This window comes from Lupinus angustifolius, chromosome LG01 (genome assembly GCF_001865875.1).
Source record: "Lupinus angustifolius cultivar Tanjil chromosome LG01, LupAngTanjil_v1.0, whole genome shotgun sequence".
Taxonomy (NCBI): domain Eukaryota; kingdom Viridiplantae; phylum Streptophyta; class Magnoliopsida; order Fabales; family Fabaceae; genus Lupinus; species Lupinus angustifolius.
The window spans coordinates 34,163,281-34,181,927 of NC_032009.1; the positions used below are offsets into that span (position 1 = coordinate 34,163,281).

The 18,647-nt window shown below is 31.7% G+C and overlaps 2 protein-coding genes and 1 non-coding gene across 6 annotated transcripts; all 3 read right to left on the bottom strand.

The window, feature by feature from the left end:
* On the bottom strand, positions 708–5,992 carry LOC109361895 (probable LRR receptor-like serine/threonine-protein kinase At5g63710). 4 transcript variants are annotated; one of them, XM_019607430.1, is made up of 11 exons: positions 5,866–5,992; positions 5,402–5,592; positions 4,514–4,646; positions 4,307–4,378; positions 3,716–3,859; positions 3,280–3,345; positions 3,107–3,177; positions 2,829–2,972; positions 2,303–2,644; positions 1,509–1,903; positions 708–1,227 (listed from the first exon to the last, which is right to left on the bottom strand). In XM_019607430.1, the coding sequence occupies exons 2-11, from the start codon at positions 5,508–5,510 to the stop codon at positions 916–918; spliced, it is 1,788 nt and encodes a 595-aa protein (XP_019462975.1). In that variant the 5' UTR covers positions 5,511–5,592; positions 5,866–5,992; the 3' UTR covers positions 708–915. The 4 variants fall into 4 exon arrangements, with proteins under 4 accessions (XP_019462975.1, XP_019462978.1, XP_019462972.1 ...); XM_019607433.1 differs by having other exon boundaries at positions 5,402–5,519; positions 5,841–5,979; XM_019607427.1 differs by having other exon boundaries at positions 5,841–5,978.
* On the bottom strand, positions 10,089–10,160 carry TRNAH-GUG. The gene has a single exon. It is a non-coding gene; the product is annotated as a tRNA-His (tRNA).
* Positions 12,162–16,586, bottom strand: LOC109361912 (phosphatidylinositol 4-phosphate 5-kinase 1-like). The gene is made up of 8 exons (XM_019607440.1): positions 15,388–16,586; positions 15,117–15,281; positions 14,804–14,969; positions 14,562–14,672; positions 14,266–14,459; positions 14,045–14,175; positions 13,910–13,949; positions 12,162–13,127 (listed from the first exon to the last, which is right to left on the bottom strand). Exons 1-8 carry the CDS (start codon positions 16,365–16,367, stop codon positions 12,806–12,808), a joined length of 2,109 nt encoding a protein of 702 aa, XP_019462985.1. The 5' UTR covers positions 16,368–16,586; the 3' UTR covers positions 12,162–12,805.

Consider the following 18,647-nt stretch of genomic DNA (forward strand, 5'->3'; position numbering starts at 1 on the left):
ATAAAATGGAAAGTATAAAAATACCCATATAACTAAACTTATTACAATTAAAATATGAAGGTTAATTTTGTCCAAATATTTCAGTGTATAATACTAACATACTCCAATTAAAAAACTTTTTTCCCTAGATTAGTAAAACCCTTTAAAAATATATATATATCATAACTACATATTACTTAAAAATATATTTAGCATTAAATATTACTTTAAACATATATAGCTATTAAAAATATATAGCATATCTATATATTACTTAAAAAGTATATACCACAATTACATATCACTTAAAAATATATATAACATAAATGTACCCAAAAAAATATATAACGTGACTAAATATTACTTAAAAAAAATGTATAGCATATCCATATTACTTAAAAATATATATGTATAGATATCATAACTACATAATACTTAAAAAAATATGTAATATATCTATATATTACTTAAAAATATATACCATAATTATATATTAGTTAAAAAATATATCATAACTACATATTACTTAAAAACATATTTAATTCTATTTAAAAACATATTTAATTCTATTTAAAATTTTAAACATTATTTATATACTATGGAATAAAATTATTTCTAGAGTGAGTTTGATTTTCTTTTGCCAAAGGATCACATAAGTCATAAACTTAAAACCTTTCATCACATTTCATATAACTTTGACTCCTTTGCAATTTGATGAAAGAAAGCTATAGCAACTATTATAAGCACAATACTTATACAAGGTTACAAATGGCACATGCAGTTGTAATACACATATTGCAACCAGAAACTGACCCTCTTATCCTATGGGTATTTTCTTTAGAAACAGTAAAATACATATGTATATATTGTATATAATCTATGATAACAAACAACTACATATATATGTGAGTATTTCAAAATTGCCTCAAACTCTGCCTATCTTGCTTTGGAAAGGTGTATAGCCTCTTGATCAAAAGTAGATTCATCACTCCAAACAAATTGATGAGTCATGTGTGAGAATTCTTGATTCCTAATCTCTTCAAGTTTCTGCCAATCAACCCATCTATCTGCCAAACCAACTCCTTGCAGCATTTTAACTACCTCTGACATTGTCGGCCGATCCTCGGGGAAGCCTTGCGTGCAAAGCAATGCAACCTGAAGAATTGTCTCAACTTCTTTTGGATCATAACTCTCCAAATTGTTGTCCACAATGTCCCTTAGCCTGTTTTCTCTTAGTAGCTTTTTCACCTGTTTATAGATACAGTGACTAATATGACTGGTGCTTACAATTTTAGAGACTAATACAACTATTGTTTATAATTTCAAGGAGTAAATGCTAGTTCTTAAATTCAGAGACTAATGTGGAAACAACTACTTATAATTTGAGGCAAAGAACATGATGGTTTAATCAAAATGTTTAGAACAAGCTAAGAGCATCCACATGAACCTAAGAACATGCATGAATAAATAACCCATCAAGCTACATTTATGTTATATAACTAATACGTTAATAAGATAGAAAATGTTACATGATCAATCAGAAGAACATCCTCCTCCTCTTCGAGGCGAGATAGGTCAATTGCACGCTGACCTGTGACTAGTTCAAGAAGTGTTATACCATATCCAAAAACATCTGTCTTTTCTGATGACTTTCCAGTGGACAAGTATTCGGGTGCAATGTGGCCCATTGTACCCCGCACTTGAGTGGTAACATGAGTCATCCTTGTATCAACTAACTTGGCTAGCCCAAAATCGCCTAGAACAGCTTCAAATTCATCATCTAGCAGGATGTTTGCAGCCTTTAGATCACGGTGTATTATCTTCGGATTACATTGCTCATGTAGATACTCCAAACCATGTGCAGTACCAAAAGCCACTTTTTTCCTTGTTGGCCAATCCAAACCTTTCTCATAGGATTTTAAATCTAAAGCAGCATTCAGAAATAATGTTAACCAATTAATACAAAGCTTTGAAAGGGAAATGAATCAAATAACCTATTCCTTTATTTCTCTTAGTTTCAATTATGGACTATTGATGTATCTCCCTTCAACTTGTATTAAAGAAATAAATAGCATATACATATTGTGTTCTCAAAGATTTTGACTTGTTTAATTCCGAATTAGAGCAACATTATAACTATAATGGAAGTTGATAACTTGACAGACAAGTTAATGTTTTATATTATGAAATACTATTACTTGCGTGATAAAACTCTGTTGTTGAGCATAGATGCACACAAAACATTTTCGGCTGGAAGATCGGGTTGCGACATAGTGTAAACATAAAATAGAGAGAAAAGGATTGAAGAAGTTATCATTTTTACCTCTCAATTGGTATGCTACGCTTAGATTTTCCATGAAAGGATATACAAGGATTCTTTCAGTTTCAGTAGTACAGAACCCTATGAGTCTTAGGAGATTTCTATGAACTGCCACGCTTATAAGTTGAACTTCTCTTTCAAATGCCGCCTCTCCACCCGGGTTATTATAATCAGAGAGGCGTTTCACCGCAACTTTTGTATCATCTGAGAGTATTCCTTTGTAAACTTTTCCAAAGCCTCCTTGGCCAATTACACTGCTTTCACTGAAATTCTTAGTAGCGACTTGGAGTTCACGCCAAGAAAATCTTCTCAGTTGTCCAAATGAAATTTTGCACTCATCTTCACCTGTGAAATGTACCAAGTATTACTTTCCAAAGGAGTTTTACGATAGTATAAAATATATATCACTCTGAATAAAATGAATACCATTCACCAAATTCAGTGCTATATATTTATTACACCTATAGGGAAATGCATTTTAGAATTCAATGCTTACACAAGAGAATCTTTGATTGAAAGGAAAACTTACCTGAAACATCAACAAAGATATCACTTTTGTGTCTGTGCATTTGATAGTACCTATATGTAAAGATAGCTCCAAGACACAGAACTGCAAATGCACCACAACTTGCAAATTGCACAACTTTTTTAAGTTTTGATTTGTGGGTTGAAGCTGCAGAAAGAGGTAAACTTCAGGAAGCAACTAGCTTAAATTTTTTTCTTGGTTCTTATTCTTCAAGCCAAATTATATTTTCTTCTATCCTTAAAAAGGTCAATTTTTTCGGTTTTACAAAGTTACAAACAGACCCGGATGTTCAGATTTAGAAACACATGGCTGGTCAAAGCCCTCTCCGCAGTGAAGGTCCGTATCCGAAAAGCTGAAAGTAATAATGCAAAAAGTAATCCATAGGTTTAGAGCTTGAAATATTTGTTACTAAAGGAAAATACTCAAGAGAATATGAAGTTGTAGTAAAATTTACTTGAACATTGGAACTGAAAGTAGTTGCATTGGGATACTTCCAGTAAGATCATTTGATGAAAGATCCCTGCCAAAAGAAAACACTTCAAAATATGGTAGTACCCAATGTCATTCAAGACCAGGGTAGAATCATAACATGAGTTATGTTTTATGTTTAGTGTATTTTGTAAAGGGAATAAACAAGACAAAACAGGTAAAATGAACATCCTAGTTTGTCTTGTTTCATCCTATTTTTCGGAGCACCGAACACTACCTAGGATGCAACAGCACTGGAACATGGCCAGATAAATTGTGCAGCCTCAATCAACTGAATCACACATGAGGTCTTCACTTTCAATTTTATACTGTTTGATCCTCCAAGAAACTCTTAAAGTTCTTATCATTTTTCTACATACAAGGAGGGAAAACTGAGTGAGAAATAGAAAGTGTAGCCTTACATATGCTTTAGACTGGAAAGTTGACCCCATGTAGCTGGTATAGAACCCTTAAAATTGTTGTCAGCAAGATTCAGATATTGTAGGTTTGTCAAGTTGGAAATGTAATCAGGTAATAAACCTGAAAGATTGTTGTTCTGTAATTCCCTGCATGAAGAGTATAGTTAAGACAAACTAGCAGATAGAACTTTTTTCATAGCTGTAGGAAGAAGCCCTGTCAGATAGAACTTTTTTCCTTTGATGGCTAATATGATATATAAGAACCCTCACTACAAAGACTCAAAGATTAACTTTATGGTATCATACTGCTATTCTAGGAAGAATACAAATGATGATAATCTGATTAACTGATTAGTCTAGTAGCAAACCAATAAGACGTTAGTCTAGTGGTATAAGACTTTGTTAGATCTCCATAAAGACCAAAAAGGTCAAGGATCGGATTCCTAGGAGCGACACTTGTTGGAAGCAACAATCACGCATCCTGGAAGAGATTAGTTCTTTACTCCTAGAGTGAAGGATACCCTTAGTAATAAAAACAGTAGTGGAGGAAGTTGCAACTCCTGCAAATAGTAACTTTTCAAGATGACAACTTACAAGCTAACCAAGTATTTCAATTTTGCAATTGAGGGAGACAGTGTTCCAGAAAATCCATGGGAAGCCAGGGTCCTGTAAATTACTATAAACATTAAAAAGTTCCACTGCAAAGTAACAAAATTAATAGAGAAAATGATGAAAAAATATAGATTAAGAAAATAAAAGTAAAAAAGCATTGTTGTACTTTTTATGTGTATATGAACTTACAGAGCTATGACATGTCCATTTCTACAAGTAACATGAGACCAACTAAAGCATGGGCTCACAAAATGACTATCCCAATCTGTTATTTGATTATTGGAATCATTGAGGTTCTTCAAAAAATCAAGTAGAGCTTCACCTAAAGGGTAGCCAAAATAGTTCAGCATGATTCAATTGTGTTAACACTAAAGTGTAAAACAATATTCTAAATTTCATAATTGTTTACACTATCTATCAATAAACAAGACCAGTGTTACATCATCATTATAACTAAAGTTTTTCATTTGTGGTGAAGTCTTTAACTTTAAACAATTCTTTCAAATATGTATGTGTTGAATATTGGCTAAAAGAAAAAGATGATGAAAAGATTTTCTTGAGCTAAGCAAAAAGAAAGTGGTTAAAGATCATCTCGAAGAAATGGAGAATTTCTAGCAAGTAAAAAGAAGTGGCTATGGTGAAATCATTATGAATGTTCTTTTCCTTTGATCACATAATCTTCAAGAGCTTTGACTATAAATAGGAGTGCTCCAAGCCATTGTAGACACACCAAATACTTAGCTTAGTGCTTATTCTCTCTTCTTGTTCTCTTATTCTAATTGTGTGAGAAATACTTGAGTGAAAGTGAAATTGGGTGTACTTGTGTTTTGGGAAGTGAGTGAAACACTTGTAGTTCTCTTTTATCATAGTAGAATAATCATTGTTACTCTTCAGTTGTGGACGTAGGCAAATTATTGAACCACATTAAATTATCGATGTCATTTTCTCTATTATATTCTTTATATGAGTCTTCAGTTCTAACATTATGATCATATCATTCATAGCATAAAATTCATTACACAATAACACAGAGAACCAAAAATTAAATTAAAAGAAAATCAGCTAATTTTACCATACCTTCTACATCAGGATCTTTGATTGCATAACTGAGTTTCAAGACACTGAAGAATATCAGCCACCTCATCAATATTTTCAGAGGATCACAGCAAAAATTTCTGCTAGTCATATAAGCCTTCTTGATCTCCAAGTAAAGTTCACCTGGTTTTTTGAGTCCCTTTTCAGAATTTTCAAGAGGAAGAAAAATTCACCTAGAGAAAAAACATTCAATACCATTATAACATAAATAATAATAATAATAATGATAATAATAATAATAATAATACAAGTATACACAGATGTTAAAGATGGCTGTGATTATATATTTTGATCTTGATAAAGATGTGTATGTTTATATCTTATTTTATATACATAAGAAGAAGCTAACTAATATATTAGTGAGTCTGTTATAATTATAAGAGACAAGCAAATTAAGGAGGGAAGGGACAAAAAAACATACTAAGCTAGTTTAGCTTGCTGCATACCATCATGAACATAGAAGCAGTTGAAGGAGGAGAACTTTAATGTTGTCATAATGATAAGTGTCATGATCAAATAAAATTGAGTTATGTGTATTAGTGCAAGGGACCCACATGGCAATGAGCATAAGGGCCTAAATGGGAAACAACAATATTGTATCAGGTATCATTTTATCTTTATCAGTCATAAAATATAAAGTTAATATATATTTAGTTTATATTTTATTTTTCTGACTAATGATAAACAAGAGGTACATAAAGTGATACAAACTTTAGATGTGTGGTAAGATATAAAAAGAATATACCAAGAGGCCAATGGGAAAGAATATGAGAGCTAGTTGGTATTATGTGTGTTGTTGTGTCAGTGGTGGGTAGAGAATGAGAATCCCACTAAACTCGCATTTCACTTTGTTCATTTTAATAGTCATGTTCATCCCTTTTTTTTATTTATTTTGTCCCTCTTCTTTAAATAATTATTTCATAAGAAAATGCTCCTCCAACTATGAAAGGCATCAATATATTTTTTAACCTAATGTTATATTTGATCCTCGAGTTACAATGGGGACTAGGATAAAGTAATACCTCTAATATTTAAATCCAAACATGGCAGATAAATTTTACTTAAGACTGGTCAGCCACTTTTTGGTGATATTTTTTCTTAATAAACATGTGATATTCTTATTTTGATGTTAAAGAACTATAATTTAAGCATATATCTTATTCTTATCTTTGTGCTGAGTGTGGCACAAATAAAACTACCACTAAAAATGATTTGATTATATATTCTCGTGTACCATGACAATGCCTCTTCAATTTTTTCTAAAGGCCAAAAAAGAAAGATGAAGAACCACTTTAGATATTAAAAGAGGCACCATTAACAAATAATGCAACACTATAATTGTTGGACCATGTGGAGGAAAGGGAAGACTCAATTAAAGTGTCATTAAAGGATAAGTAATTGTGATGGCTGATTAGAAATTATCATCTCCCATAGGCAAATACTATAAAGATAAAGGGAAAATAATATCATATTATGATACTTTAAATTTTTTAGTCACAATCAAATATATTTTTGTTATTGAAATGAAAAACAAAAATAAGAACTCTCCTATCCTTATTTTAAATTATGGCATCACATCTAAGGTACACAAACAACTATTATGGTGAACTAAGACTATTATGACACTTGTAATGTAAGAATTAATGCCTCTATCACATCCTCTCCATTATCAAAGAGGGAAGTATCTCAAAATCAAAAGAAAAAAAATAATGTTATATAATATTTTTACCTCTTAAATATAATTATATAACACTTTTATTTCTAAAATCAACTACAAAACAAATAATTTACACCTTCATGGAATCTGATTCCTATAACATGATTTGATTTATGTGGCACCCATTGTTTGGTTAGGCACAGGGCCTAGTGTTACTGTTGACAGTGCCAGAAATGAACCAAGTTTGAGGGAGTGTTATGTAATGTGATAGGTTTGTTGGATATTTAGGTAACAAACAGCATATAGAACATAGAAGGAAGGAGAAAAGGATAGGGATACATAATTTATTGTTGTACTTAGTTTGGATTATAAAATCCTAAATAACTAAAAGATAACATCTTAGTTTTTTTTTAAAATAATAGGTGGTATTTTTTTCATTATTAAGAGGCCCTATTGACCCCATAAAAAAATTAAGGCTTTCTTTAGTTTATGGAAGAAAAAGAGAGAAGATATGTAGATAAAGTTTGAGTAGAGATAATAAAGTGAGAAAGATAATGCATTTTAAAGGTTGTTTGGTAAGAGAGAAAAAAAAGGAGAGAAAGGAGGAAAGAAAAGAGAAAGAGATGAGTTTTTGTATAAATGGACAAAATATCATTGTTAAATTAACTTTTGGAAGTAGTTTTGAAGGGTAAAATTACATTTTACAAATACAATATTTTCCTTATTCATTTTAACGAGGAGAGAAACAAAAAAGTGGTGGGACTCACCAGATTTTTTTCATCTTCCCATTCTTTACCCTCAATCAAATAAGAGGGGGAAAAATAATTCTCTCATTTCTCGTCTTATTTTCTTTCCTCTTAAAATTATACCAACCAAATAAAAAAGTACCACACGCTACCAAGATGTTAAAGAAAATTATTTGCCCAATATTAGTTATATAGGACTAAGATAATGTACCCAAATAAGATATAACTTATTAGTTTTAGTTGATAAGATGTACCCAAAATAGTTTTATTTGATAAGATAATCCCTTATTAAATTTAAATTGTTTACCTTTCAAGCCTGTCGGTGTTATATGTAGGCTTATTCATGTACGGTAATAATAATGAGAAAAACTTGGTTGTAGACAATCTGAACACTTCATATTTGAAAATATTTAATTATAATTTGACAAATCATTAAATTGTGAGTCTCATAATATTAATTGATATGACATATTATAATTGGTTTGAGATAGTCTTAAAAATAGTAGATCATTGTACATGCATGTGTCATTCCATATGATAATCAGTTTACTCTATTTTGGTCAATCATATTACAAAACTTTCACGCATGAGCTATAATGCAATCATTAATCTATCTTGCATGTGACAAAAAAAATTAACGTAATGTTTGCACCATATTAAATTTTGTGTCGGATTTCTTCTCGATACCTAATAAAGAAAACTATATGTGATAATAATTCCCAACCAAAAAAGTAATAAGCCTTAGTAAAAAATCATTTACAAAATAACTTATCATAAAAATAGATAATAAATATTATGTTATGAACTTTGAATAAAAAATAGAGTCTATAACATAAATATTTATAAATTACGATAATATTATAAAGTTTACATTATATTATTTTCCTATTTTGTAGAATATGATTTTAAGCACAATAACAAAATAATGTAATGAGAAAACATTAAATTATATATATTCCATTTTTCCTTTCTTAATTGTATATTTAATTAAATTTAACTTCTGTAACAAAAACATCATGAAGAAAATAATTTTTGCATTAAAACTAAAAGACAACATAATTGTTTACGATAGAGAATTCTATACAATCAAATTTAACATAATAGTTCACAATGAAAATGTTGATAAAGAGCATACAAATTAAAGGATCTTCATACAAAAAGTAAAGAATAATAATCATATATTATGATAGTGGTTATATTTTGACATATAGAATTCATTAAACTTGAGTTTTTACTATCATTACTATAAACCAAAGTCATATTATTTTTTATAGTATGCAAAAGTTTATAAATTAAAGTGAAACTTATACCATTTATAATGTGTTAAGGGTGAAAGTATAATAGAAATAAGCGATTTAATAAATGAGTGAGGTTAAAAATCATATATGTGGATTTGACATTATGTCTTAACTCAAACACAAAATATTATATCTATATGTTTGGTTGTATTTAGCATAACAAGTGTGCTTATACATTAATATTAAATTATATATATATATATATATATATATATTAAATATGTTAAATTTTAAATAAATAATTTTTAATATTATGATGGTCGATCTGTCACAACCCGCAACCTGTTTAGGGAGGGTTTCAGCTACAATTTGATATGCATAAATTATATCCGAACCTTTTAGTCTACTTTGATTTAGCATGAACCCAATACGGGCTAGCTCGAATCCGTCTAAGTAGCTCGTTTTGATACCTCTATTTTTCAACATGCATATTTTGTTTTCTGAAAAATAAACTAAAAAGTATATTCTCTGACTTTCTAATATCCACTAAAATTTCACACACATATAAGGTTGTTGTAAAAACTTAGTAGTGTGCATCAAGATATTTGAATAATATTTAAAGATAGTAAATGGGAGTTAAAATAATATTTAGTTATAAAAAATGTTAAAAAGTATTAATTTTACCCCTGTTTGATATTTTCTGGGTTTATTTTAATTTTTTTAATTTATTAGGGACTAAATTAATACACACAAAAATGAAGGGACCAAAATAAATCTAATAATTGATCTATAATTTATTCCATATTGGCTACAGAATATTTGATTTAAAAATAACCATTCCCATATAATTATCAAATGTAAATATCTGTGAAGCAGTTTTTAATCCTTTGTTTGTAAAACACCATAATATTACATTATTAAATTTAATCATGACTTCATTGAATTATTTCAAAACAAAACAACTACTGCATGGAAAGAATTTCAGAATTCAGCATAATAATAAACTTTTAATCATGGCAGTGAAAAAGTGTGGCTGCTGGGATTCGAGCCCAGGTCTCCACGGCCACAACGTGGAATTCTTACCACTAAACTACAGCCACTTCATTGTTCACAACCCATTACTATTATTAATTATAATCTCATACCTAACACTAATATCACTTTCTACAAAATTCCTCGTTTTTCAAGTTCACTTCGTGAAACTGAAACTTGCTGACTCTAAATGTTTTCATTTCATGTTTTCAGGGAGGAGTTGAAAGTTTTTTCTGATGAGGTGGTTCGTTTTGGAAATCTTTTGAAGGATCCTCAATGGCACAACTTGGACCGTTACTTTGAGAAGTAATACAATTGTACTCTCAGAAAGCATACTTTTAGCATTTCCTATTTTCATTCTGAACAGTCTTTTTATTGTAAATTTTAGAATTAGCATAGAACTTAATTCTCAAAGACAACAGTCAAAGGATGAGGCTGAGTCAATGATGCAACAATTGATGTCTTTGGTTCAGTTAACATCTGTGAGTGCCTTACTAAAGAAATATTTAAGACTTCTTCTAACTGATATTTGCTTTTGAAGATGGAAAGATGTATGGAAAATTTTAAATAAAAGAAGAACTTTTAAAGATTGATTTGGTAATGTAAAATTTTGATAGAATGATCATTTAGAGGGTGGACAATCTGTATGAAATTTGGACAAGACTCATTATGTACAGAATTGTTTCTGAAAGGTGTATAGTATCACTAACTACTATTTCGTTGTGTTTATACCCAAAAGGTTTAATCAATTTTATGGTTTAAGATCAGGGTAATTTATACTGGCTTTGCTAGTTCTATTGTTCAGACTTGTAGTGAAAATTATCATATTAGTTATGGTCATGTACAGCAATATTTAACTACTATGGTTGTTACCACAGTAAACACAATTGATTCACTATGGAATCTGAAATGGATATAAAAACTAGGTTTGATATGCTTAAGTCATATTCTATTTTGTTTGTTATTCTGTTTTGGATGGTTTCTTGATCTGCCTCTGGATACTAACCTATGGGTATTCTCATGGCAAGTTATCTGTATTGAATAATAACTGTGTATGGCTGGCTACACCAAACAAAATAAAACTAAAATGATAAAAGAAAAATGAAAAAAAAATCATTAACTAAACAATCAATGTGAATGTTACAAAGTTTAATCCAATGTTTTTTTTCCTTCCAGAATAAATATAAAACCAATACATGCCAACTAAGCAAGCAGTGACCTATTGTAGGGTACCTAACCACACTAAAAAAACTGCAAAATCTAAGCAGATAGAACACTGCACATAGGCTCACTTTGCCAACATGGTCAACACCCCTGACTCTTTTTCTCATTCTGATTTGACTACACTAGAATGAGATATCAGTATTACTATTACTATTTTGGTCTTTATAGTGACCTTCATTTCTCACCTCATAGTCTTTTCTCACTATCAAGTTCCACCGTTAAAATGCCTAGACACAACATACATAGATACTATATGCCAAAAGGGTCCACATTGACATGCCTAATTTTATTTGTCTCATTGTTTGCCTCTTGGTCTTGGTAAGTATAGTTCAAAAGAAGCAAAAAGGGACACAACACATTGCATTATTATTGTTATTCTGCTTTTCAAACTTAGTTTATAGAATAATAATAATAATAATAATAATAATAATAATAATAATAAGAAAACATATAATAAGGCAATGAAACACATACCTACCTCTTTCTTTCTAGCTGCCTTTCTCTTCTTTTCATGGCTTACTCACTGAAAAAGTGAACAAGAAAAACACACTAGTTTGAATACACATCACATATAGAGACTGAGGAACATGTGGGGGCCCTATGGGCACTTTTCTTTCTTGTTGCTCAAGTAAGCCATCTCTTTTTTGTTTTTTGAGTTCTCCAACAAAAGACTAATGTTCAATAATTCTATCATCAATCTTTTGACTGTCTGTACAGTTATTACAATATTACCCTTCTCAGTTCAATTTGAATCCCTTCTTATGCATATATATGCATTTTTCTATTCCCTATATACCCCTTTTCCACAACCTCCACAATGGTCCACAACCACAACAAAAGCAATCAGAAAAAGTACCTCATCACATGCCTTGTGATGTCTTAGATTTACAAGCTAATGTTACAATCCCACCCCCTCAACAAAATAACAAAAAAAGTGGAACCTTGTCCCCAAATTTCTCCACTACCCATTTCAGCTCATTCATTTGGAATGCAACAATGATATTCTCACTTCACTTTTTTCCACATCCTATTCAACACAACTTATAATCATTGGTCAAAGAATTTTTGCTTTGAGCATAACAATGCATATATGATCAATGATTATAATGCATGTGTTAAAAATTGGGGTCAGAAGAAGGGGCTTGAGATGATCATCTTCCTTTACAATGGCTAATAAGCAGATTTTAGCCATCAACAAGCAAGGTTTCCTTTCCAATCTTGTGGATTAAATTTTAATCACAATAAGTCTGTTCAACCCACACATGTTTTGCAGTATTTACTGATATATCTTGCTGCATGGGGTGTCATTTGAGCATTCCAGAGTGAGCTGGCATAACGATAAGGTTGTTGCTTAGTGACCATGAGATCACGGGTTCAAATCCTGGAAACAGTCTCTTCACTTGCTAGGGTAAGATTGCATATATCTACCATCTCTAGACTCTACTAAGTGAAAGCCTCGTACATTGGGTTGCCCCTCTGACCAACCATATCATTTGTCCTCTACAAAGATTCGATGTATGAAATCCCTAAACCTTCTAGAGTATAGCTTGGGATCAACGGCTGAGATAGAGGTAGAGTCCACCTGTAGTGACTTGTACGCATGTTCCAGCTTTTTGCTAATATCATAGTCTTGGAGAATGTCAATGATACCAAAGTAGAGGATTACATCAGAGATCTCACTACCATTACTACTACTATCTGAAACCGAAGGAGTAGAATTGCTACTTCCACTACCGATCCGTTGATCCAAACCCTTATACACTCTCTCAGCTCTAGCTGGCATGTTAGTTCCAAGTCTGATTAGAGGTTTCCTGGAATATCAAGAATCATTATGTATCAAGTGTTTGCATAATCAGGATGCAAAACACCTATCATGAAGAAGTCCAAAAAGAAACAAGACTAATGAAGTTTGTAGATTAACTCTACTGTTAGAAGTAATGATTAACTCCCTCCAGTGACTAGATTTTCCAAGTGCAAAAGGGAAAAATCATGTATATAGTAACATGCCATGAAATATTTATCATACATTACTGGCACACAAATAGAGCTTGCTTGGTTTATTAGAATAGTTTATGACTTTTTCTAATAAGCACTTTTTAACTTATTTCAATAAACTTACTGGAGGAGCTTGTGAAAATATCACACCCTTACAAAATAAAGCTCTGCCCTTATCTAAAAGATCAAAATGACCCCACCAGCATTTTAAGATGGAACCATTTAACCTCTTTCTTTGTTTTAGTATATCCGCGGTCCATACACACTAAACTAAACCTTAAGGACACTGCACAAGCATAGAAGTGAAAGCAATTGGCACTAATGGGGTGCAAACAAGAGTTTGATGTTATAGACACAATTGCTATTGCTATCCCCCTCTACAATCATCTTAGTACCTGAAAACCAGTCCATAATTGAGAGTTTAAGCCAGAAACTAGATTCTAAACCTCCAACACTGTCTTATATTGGATAATAATGTAGGAAAAATCCAACAATATCGACAAAATTCTTAAAACAGGTGATTTTAGTAACTTCATAGCAGATTATTCTCACTTGAAACAACAATGACAATCAAATGTGAAAATAGAAAAAAGCATACCAGCCTATGTGCATCTCATTGTTATGCATGTTTCTCTTGCCTGTTAAATCCATAACCAAGCAGATTATATACCCCTTCGAGGATTGAGTCAAATCGTGAAAAGGAACACAGAACTAGGAAGTAAAAGACATGTACCTGGATACAAATCATATGTCGAACTTTTAATGTCATCAACTGAAGCGCCATCAGGAAAATGAAGGCCAATTAGAAGACTGTAATCCATTATTCCCTCTGCTTCAAGGAACTCACAGTCTCTATCAAGTTGCCTGAGCATGAACCATTACAAACGTCAACTCCAAGAACAGCACTAAAAATGTTGAAAGTAAAAGAAATATGAAACTTCTTAAATTCTGTACCATTTAAGTTCTTGGAACCAAGACTGTTCCAGGCGAAAGACAAAATTAAGATCAAGGTCTTTGAGAGTAGTAGTCTCGTCAATTTTCTTCTCAGGTTTATCTGTTGTACGCCCATGAGAAGAACCTTTGAGATCAAACCTCTTATGGATCCGATACTCCGAACAGAATACATTGCCCATTACAATAAACCGGGTCTGTTCATTAAAAGAATCACCACAAATTAAATTACATTGTGACAAGTCATTTGACCATGGCAAAATCAATATACCAGAGCTAAATCAAGTTTGAAATCATACCTTTTGACCTCCAATGGGTTTGACACAATGAACACCAAGGAATGCTGTTACTAAGGAGTTCTTGTACTGACAAACATGTCGGTAGTAACTCGGAAGCATCCTGATGAGAACCTGACATGGCCACCAATTAGTTATTAATGAATACCCTGATAGTGAGATACCAAAGCTGAAAGTGAAAATTTACCTTACTCAATATAATGTATACAGTTTTTCTTCCAAATGAATTCATTCTAACAACTAACCTTGACTTCAGACTTCTTCACAGTCTTGATAATAAAGCGATCATCTTGAGTGAGGTAAAACAAGCTTCCGCTTTTGCCCGGAGAAGACATCTCTCTAAGTGAGCCACTTGCAGAAATAGCAAGTATGTAATTGGAAGGATCTATGGCAAATAACTCTCTTAGATGTCTAAACACCCAACCCAGCCAGCAAACAAGTAAATATAGACATATTAGTATAGCATACACAACCAATCCTTCTGCACTCGGATAGAAATAATGAAATGAAAAACATCTACTGATGCAAAAAAGAAAAATGATATAAAATGATAAACACCTGAACACCATGGGACAGTAGTCCTTCCACCTGAAGTCCACTGAGTGATGTAGAGGTGTAAACTTGGACCCTTCCGGTGGGAATCTTGTCCAGAACTTCTCCTTAGGATCAAAATCCCCCGGCCTAAGCTCTCGCATCATCAAAGCATGCTTCCAAACAGTGTATCTGAAAAGAGAAACACTCCAACAAACAATTCCTCAAAATCAAAAACCATAACATATATGCCTCATGTGATATAACTGAAAGTGAAGAAGGTAGCAAACAGAAATACCTGATACCCAATTGAAAACTAAGCATCAAACCATAGTTCTTGTGACCCTTATACACAATTTGACCAGGCTTCTTAACCTCAGCATCATCAACAAACCAAGATGGACTACAACCTAGTCCAACATTTTCTGACTCAAACTCACTACTATCCTTATAAAACATAGAAGCCTCCACATTATCCACAATGTCACAAGTAATATCCCCAGCCTCACCATCAAGTTCCCAGATACAAATCTTCGGAAAGTTCACACCTTTACACCCACAATCCACAGAAGATCTCTTCCTAGTCAAAGCTATTACAATCTCATCATCATTATTCTCATCTTCACTCATAAATTCCATACCCCAATTTCCATCACACCAAGTAAAAACACCTTTCCCTTTAGGCACCCCATTTTCCCAAAACCCTTCATACCTATTCCCATTACCCCAAACCAAAACCCCATTTCCAAAAATCCCACCTTTCCTCCATTCCCCAACATACACATTCCCATTCTTCCACACATACTTTCCCTCACCTTCTTGAAAATTCCACCTCCACCACCCTTCATAAACATCACCATTCGCATACCTCTTCTCCCCGAACCCGTGCTTCCGGTCCGCGACAAAGGAGCCACGGTAAGTGTCACCGTCGACTCCGGTGAAAACTCCGTACCCGTCAACCCGACCCGACTTAAATTCACCCTCATAAGTAGCTCCGGTGGGCCATGAGAATTTCCCTTTGCCGCAGGGTTTTCCTTTCTTCCATTCCCCTTCGTACATGCACCCGTCACACCACACGTATTTTCCGGTGCCGTGCGGAGTGTTGCCGGAGAGGGCTCCGGTGTAAATGTCGCCGTTGACGGCGTTGGAGGACGATGAAGGTGAGACGGTGGGAGTGACGCGCCGGGAAGGAGGTTTAAGGTGTTGTTGAGATTTTTTCTTCTTGGGTGCTGTGTTATGAAGGTGTTGGTGGGAGAGAGTGATGAACGTTTCTTGCATTTCTTTTCCGTTAATATCACTACTGTGAAGTGTTTAGTTTAGTGGCGGAGGATGGTTGCCGGAGAATGAAGAGACGGTGGCGGCATTTGTAGAGAGAGTATTTAAATTTTATTAATATTTTTATTTATTATTATTTGTGGAAGTTGGTGGTAGCTTCACTTTAGTTTAAGGACCAACATTGCTTTGTTACCTTTGGCTTTATGGTATGTTTTGTTTGTTTGTTTTTTGCAGCATGTTCTCATTCCACGTCAATTTTAGGAGGCTATAGTTCTTTTCCCGCGTATATGCCTACAACCATTTTACTATATCCTTACCCAAAAACACTACTAAAATCTCATTATTGTCTTCGATGGATTCTCTTTCATTTAGTATTATAATTGATATTTTTTCTTCAAATTTATAGTAGGGGTATAAAAGTTTAGTTCAGTTTTTGACACAATTTAATAATTAAACCGAATACAAAGATATGGTTCGGTTCTACTCGATTAACCACAAATTTTATTTTGGAACAAATCAAACTATTCGTTAATGGTTTGGTCCCACGGTTTTTCAACTTAATTAAAAAAAACCTTTAAGAAATAATTGAACAAAATTTATAAACTATAGAGTCAACTAAGTGAATACTAAACATATTATTTAATATTAATTCAATACTCTTTTTAGTAAAACAATAATAATTCAACAACTCAACATACTACAAACTTGAAATTTTAGTTCACAAAATCTTCGGCAATGTCTAATAAAATTTAAGAATGACAAAATTAGTATCAATTCTTTAGTCCAATAGTGGCACCTACTAGTCTATATCATCACCTAGATAGTGAGACAATGTACACTAGTTTTTTAGTTTTCTTTCTATGTTCTCAATGAATAGTAGAGATAATAGATATTTAGGTTTGTTTATTAATTTATTTTTTCTATTTGCCTCTTATTTATAGCATATATGTATTAATAGTGTTAAATTATTATCATATTTTATCTCTTAACTTTAAATCTTAACCATCAAAATATAAATAAAAAATAAATTTAATGTGCAGTTCGATTTGAACAATTCCAAACTTTCCAAAACCGTGAATCGAACTTTCCAAATAAATTATAACTATTATTATTTAAACATATAATTAAATTATTATATTGAAATACAAACAACTATGACATTCAAGATTTAAAATATTTTAGTGTTGTTTTAAAAATTATGAATTTTTTTTATACACAAACTAGTTTTGATATATATAATATAGTTTGACTATTTTGACTAATTTAATTACATATTATTTGCCTGTATTTTTAGTTGAACATGCTAAGTAATAAATCATGTTTATAATTTGCACTTATTTTATTATTACATTGTAATGAGTTTCTCTAACAAAATTAAATTATAACAAGTGATTCTTGTAATGATACAATTATCACTTCAAATGTACCTAGTATTAATGATATTTAATTATTCACAAATTCTTTAAGGATATGAAGGGAGAATTTGAAAATTCAAAGACTAACAATATATTTTCCTATTAAATTCTCATATTCATAAGAAAGTATTATATTTCATTTGTATATCAATCGTTAATAAACAAAATATCATTTTATGATATATGTCACTTTATAATAGATAGCAATATTTGTAAGACGATTTAGTAAAAATGATATATTATCTTTCAAATTGAAATCCATGTTTTCCTATGAGAAAATAATTAAAAAAAGGTCTTCAGGTATTGTCCTATTTAATATAACCCAATATAATTGTAAGACTACTATCATGTAGCTAGAAAAAGCAAGCCCAAAATAATAACTCAAAATTCAAAAATGCATAATAATGAGAAATACATGATCGCACTAGTATGTAGCCTGCAATATCAGACATAAAAAATCTGAAGACTTGTGATTTATAAACAAAACCAATTTATGGATTTAAAGTTTTACTCCTTTTTCCAAACCTGTGCATAAAAAATACAGACTCAACAAATACAATCAATAGTAAAAAATAATCCATATTTGTTACACCATAAAAAAAGGATACAAATAACAAGTAATCAATACTCATAAGTCCTAACTTATATTCATCTCACCCAATAATATTCTATAGCTAGTCTTTATAATAAGGGTAGAGGCCATAAGATCAAAATGCTAATGAAGACACGACACTTCTAATACCAAAAAGTGGATCCACTAGATTGGATTTCATTAATCAATATGTGTTGCAAACTCAAATAACAAGATAAAAAATGAGAATAAGATTTTTATATCACAAAGTCAATATTTTTCACATAAAGTTTAAAG

Bases quoted from the DNA above. Each gene is read 5' to 3' on its own strand.
- LOC109361895 (XM_019607424.1), bottom strand. The intron at 4,379-4,513 runs GTAAGTTCATAT...AGTAATTTACAG, and splicing joins AATGGACATGTCATAGCTCT to GACCCTGGCTTCCCATGGAT. The intron at 1,228-1,508 runs GTAACATTTTCT...ATCTATAAACAG, and splicing joins ATGTTCTTCTGATTGATCAT to GTGAAAAAGCTACTAAGAGA.
- LOC109361912 (XM_019607440.1), bottom strand. From the start codon at position 16,367: ATGCAAGAAACGTTCATCACTCTCTCCCACCAACACCTTCATAACACA. The intron at 14,460-14,561 runs GTATGATTTCAA...TTTAATGAACAG, and splicing joins AACCCATTGGAGGTCAAAAG to ACCCGGTTTATTGTAATGGG. The intron at 13,950-14,044 runs GTACATGTCTTT...TGGATTTAACAG, and splicing joins GACATATGATTTGTATCCAG to GCAAGAGAAACATGCATAAC.